The 4808-nt window shown below is 52.3% G+C and overlaps 1 protein-coding gene across 1 annotated transcript; it reads right to left on the minus strand.

The window, feature by feature from the left end:
- Positions 1-1999: 1999 nt before the first annotated feature.
- On the minus strand, positions 2000-4381 carry GAS1 (growth arrest specific 1). Its single transcript, XM_067744790.1, has one exon. The coding sequence runs from the start codon at positions 4371-4373 to the stop codon at positions 3330-3332; it is 1044 nt and encodes a 347-aa protein (XP_067600891.1). The 5' UTR covers positions 4374-4381; the 3' UTR covers positions 2000-3329.
- Between the last annotated feature and the right edge of the window lie 427 nt (positions 4382-4808).

Raw genomic sequence — 4808 nt, forward strand, 5'->3', positions numbered from 1 at the left:
AATCCAAAAGGAGTTGCTCTCACTCTGGAAGACTTCTGTTAGAAGTCTGGCGCTCTTTAAGATCTCCGGGAAAAGTCAGGGATACCTTTGCCTTCCGTAATGGTACTTCCAGGCATTGTCCATGAGACATTTGGCCGTCTCAAATGTCCAAAATTCCAAAGGCTCCCCAGACACCGTGAGATATTACAGATGTCAACAACTGTAAAAATCCTTTCGGTCTAGGAACAGATGGCAACCTCCAATCCCGTAACCTAACATCTCAGCAACCTGTTCTGGAATCTACTAGGTCTGCAGAGGGATGAGGGGCCCCAGGGCTCCAGCATAGAACTGTTTAAATTAAAATGGACCACCGATCAGTGTTCACTTTCTCCAAGGAAGAAAGCATAAAGCTTCACGTCCTCACTCCCCAAGAGCGAGCTGTGTTGATTTACTCCGGGCAGATGCTTTTGACAGGACCCTGTAAAATCAAGTCGTGAGTTTATTGTAGCAGTTAATTATCAAGCCTTTTCTAGTGCTAATGCCTTTTACTTCTTACTGGGGAAAACTGGGCCTTTTACTGGGACAAAGACTTAACTTTTAGTCAAGAATGTGTTAAAATAACATGAGGAGGAGATGATTTAAATATATTTAAGGACAAACGCAGAAGCATTTGCTAACTCGTCGTTTTGTAAAGAAAGCTGATTTCATTCACAAGTCTCTTGGAATACTCTTTGTTCACTTCCCAAAGAAACAACGCTTTCAGCTTTATTTTAACAATATGTTTACTCAACCATTCAGGTGACAGGGTTCTAGCCACACACCACTCTCCTGGGCTGGTCTGACACCACAACTATCTCAGACTTTCTGATGCTATGCATATATGAATCTTGGTTTTAGACGCAATAAGAATTGCCTCGAAGCCCTCCATAAAAGCTGGGAAGAGAGTGAATTAGAGGCAAAAGAACCTGGAAAGTAGGGGGTGGGAGTGGGTGGGAGGAAGTTGGAAGGGGGCATAGCTTTGTTAATTACTTCAGGCAGCAGAGAAATCTGGTTGTGTTTTCTCAGCACATGTTAATATCATATAAAGAGACACGAGATCTTGCTAATCTGTCGACCCCTCAGACAAAGTTTATTTGTGGTGACTTTTAAACTCCTGACTTGCCTTCCAATCACCGAGTTTAAAATGAAAAGCTTTAAATAAACACCAGGAATAGAAGATAAATAAACTTTTTTTCCCCCTTGCAAGTGCCTAGCTTGGCGAGGTTCAGACTCAAATCCCCAGAGGACAGAGCGCTCTCTTTTGTGTTAATGTTTAAAAGATTTTCCAATGCCGGAGTTTATTCCTACTGCAAACATTTCTATTTACAAGGTCAAGTGTATCAGCACTCGACACAGCTTAAGAGTGTAATTATTTATCTAAGGGCGTTTGAGTGTAGATCAGTAGCTCTGGCAGGAGCCCAGCCCTCAGCCCACTGCTAAACAACTCCTCACAACAATATTACAAGTTCTGGTAATTGTTCCTCTCCCCAGTATGTTTACTTTTGCCCGCCCGAATGTTTTGTAACAAAATTTTGTACTTTTTTACTCAAAGTGCGAAAATGACTTTGAAGTTGAGTCTCCCAGGTTTCTTGAGACCTATTGATAACAGATGTTATTGGCATGTTTGATTGTATGAGAATGTCTAATAGAGAGGACGCTCCGGAGGGTGGGGGGCAAGGGGAGGGTCCCAGTGGAAAGGGGGAGGGGAAAGAAATGTCTGGGTTAGTCCCAAATGATGTGAAGCCTCTCCACAAACGTAAATATCAATGGAGACCAGTCAAATTATATCTTGTAGCTGCCTCATTTACAGATGTCTAATTGTTCATTATATTGAAGGCAGAAATAATAGCCCTCATTTCTTGTCTTGTACTGTATTTTCATTTCAGTTGATGGTTGATAGATTCCCAGTGGCTCCTCCACCCCCCTCCTCACCCATTATTGGGTTAACCACAATGTAACTCTGGAAAGTAACTACACCATATTCATTATTTAAAACTCTTTACTGATGTACACATTTTAATAAAATCAAATAACAACAAAAAAATACATAAAGCCACCGTTACTTAAAACATAGGACTTCTTTTTTTAAAAAACAATGTCTATAAAAATACAATGTTTAAGGCAGTTTGGAAATGCGTTTATACATTTCTACAACGTCCATAAATTCTCTTGAAAATAAGAATGTTAACTTCAAATCTATAAAATACACTGTACATTTCAAAATTGTTCTAGGTAGAGCACACTTCACAACGGACTGTGGTTTTGGATCCCTGGTGACAAACGGATTCTTTACATTTCAGGGAGGAAAGGTGTACCATGGGTGCGGATTTAAGTTTTTTAATTTCTTTTAAAAAATAAATTATTTCTGAAGCATACAATTTATAAAAATTCTATATACAAAATACAACAACTGGTAACAAACCCCAGTTTTAATACATTTTATATACGAAGTACCAGGGGTGAGCGCCCTGATAAAAGCAGAGGCAATATATATTCTCCGCATATTTGTACGTACAATTTCTTGATGTAAAGATAATGACAACAAAACAAACATCATAAAGAGGCTTTCATAGATGGCAGTGCAGAGCTCTTTTAAATATAAAGTTGCATTGTTCAACACCACTAGCAACTGTTTAGATCAGAATTTTTGGATCCTTAATCCTAAGAAATGTGCTAAGAGATCAGAGTGGTGGCAATGAAATTAAGGGCTAAAATTTACCCAAAACTAATTAAGGAAAATTAACCCCTCTCATGCTTGCCCGCCCGCCCCCCACCCCACCCCCCCAAAAAAACTGAGGATTCTGGGCGCGGATACCAAGACTAAACGAATGAATTGGTTACGATTGCAATGTCTTCACTGGCCACAATAAAAGTCGATTACCGGCACTTTTCCCCCCCTCGCAGGAGAAACGCTAATAAACAGCCCCTCTGCAAATATAAATCCTCCTTCAAAACCCCTGTTCCGAACCCAGTCCCTTGAAACTCTTAAGACCCCACTGGTCAGCATCCTCTCTTCGGAGTCCAGGACTACGGTTCCGTCCTCCCAGGCCCGTTTCATGTCGGGGGTCCGGAGTTAGGCTGGTTTCTGCGGGGAGTGTCTGGAACCCGGAATGGGGGCAGGGGAGGATGTCCAAAAAGTCCTGCTCGGGAGAGGAGGCGAAGGTCGTGCCAAGAGTCAAGGCGGGGAGACCGGCTAGGCAGAAACCACCTAGAAAACGTTTTGGAAAATACCCCCGACCACCCCTCTGTTCCCGAGCCACAGGTGCCCCGGCGCCGACCCTCCCGTGGCCGACGGCGGGGGGCCGCGAGTGTTAAAAGAGCAGCGGTAGCAGCAGCAGCAGCAAGATGGAGGCGAGCGGGGTCCAGGCGCCTCGGGTCGCCGAGCGGCAGCCGCTGCTGCTGCTCCTGCGCCCGGACCCATAGGGCAGGTCCCCGCGGCCGCCCGCCGCAGCAGCGCCGCCGCCCGGGCGCGGAGGGTGCGGGACGCCGTCGTCGTCGTCCAGCGGCTGCTCGCCGCCCGCGCCCCCGGCGCGCTGCTCATCGTCGTACTCCTCGTCGTAGTAGTCGTCCAGGCCCCCGTCCGAGCCGCTGCTGCCCGGGCCGTTGCCCAGCTCGGCGCCGAAGCACAGGCGGGCCATGTTCTCTTTGACCGACTCGCAGATGGGCCGCTCCAGGCCGTCGCACACACAGTCGTTGAGCAGCGCCGCCTTGGGCACGGCCAGCATGTCCTCGATGACCGTGCGGCACTCGTCGGTGCAGCGAAGCCCGTTGAAGAGCTTCCCGCAGTAGGTCAGGTAGCGGCTGAGCGCCAGATTGCACCGGCTGTCGCGGTCGCAGCGCCGCCGGGCCTCGGTGCAGCCCATAACCCCGCCCGCGCCCGGGCCGCCCGCGCCGCCGCCGCTCGTCCGGGGCAGGCACGGCTCAATGGCGCGCTTGGTGGACTTGCAGTTCTCGTCTTGCGCGCAGTCACAGTCCTCCAAGGCGGGCCCGCGGCGCGTGTGGTTGAGCTGAATAAGGGCCGAGATGCAGTGGCTCGGGCAGCGCCAGCGCGACGAGAAGGACGCGGCCGAGGCCGGGAAGCCGGCGGCGGCGGCGGCCCCCGGCGCGTCGCCCCCGCTGCGCTGCGCCAACACCGGCGCGCACGCCTCGGCGTACTGGTTGTAGGCGTAGCTGCACTCCGGCTCCCCCTGGCACTGCAGCAGCGCCTGCCAGCAGATGAGGCGGCGGCCGTGCGCCAGCCCGGAGCCCCGCGGCGCCGAGCCCAGCAGCTGCAGCAGCGCCATCAGGCACAGCCAGGCGCCCGGCACGGTCCCCCCGCGGGCCCCGCCGCCGCCGCCCAGCAGCCCTGCCACCATCGCGGGCAGCGGCGGCCGCCGGGCGAGGAGCGGAAAGGACACGAGGCGCGGGGAGCGGCGGACGCGGAGCCGGCGGAAAAGTTTGCCCCAGTCCTGCCAACTTCTTGCATGAGTGTTTTCATAAATCCATGCGCGCCGCTGCCTGGTGCCCCGCTGCTTGCAGAAGGTCGGCTCTCGCTGGGACTGCAGGGGCTTCCTAGAAGTGCAAGGCCGCGGAGAACCCCTCCGGTCGGCCCCCGGCAGTGGCGGGAGGCGCTCACTGCCGCCCCGGGGGGCTGCGGGCCGCGGGGTCGCGGCGGGGCTGCGGGACCGCGCGGCGCCGTGGGTGCATTTTGCTCCGCGCCTGCAGATCCGTTGTGCGGCCGCGGCGGCTCCTTCCTCCCAGGCTCAGCGCCGCGCCGCCGCCGCCGCCGCGGGCTCTCGCATCGCGCCGCT

Source organism: Pseudorca crassidens, chromosome 7 (assembly GCF_039906515.1).
Source record: "Pseudorca crassidens isolate mPseCra1 chromosome 7, mPseCra1.hap1, whole genome shotgun sequence".
In the NCBI taxonomy this organism is placed as follows: Eukaryota; Metazoa; Chordata; class Mammalia; order Artiodactyla; family Delphinidae; genus Pseudorca; species Pseudorca crassidens.

Coding starts and splice junctions, on each gene's coding strand:
- GAS1 (XM_067744790.1), bottom strand. CDS start 4,373: ATGGTGGCAGGGCTGCTGGGCGGCGGCGGCGGGGCCCGCGGGGGGACC.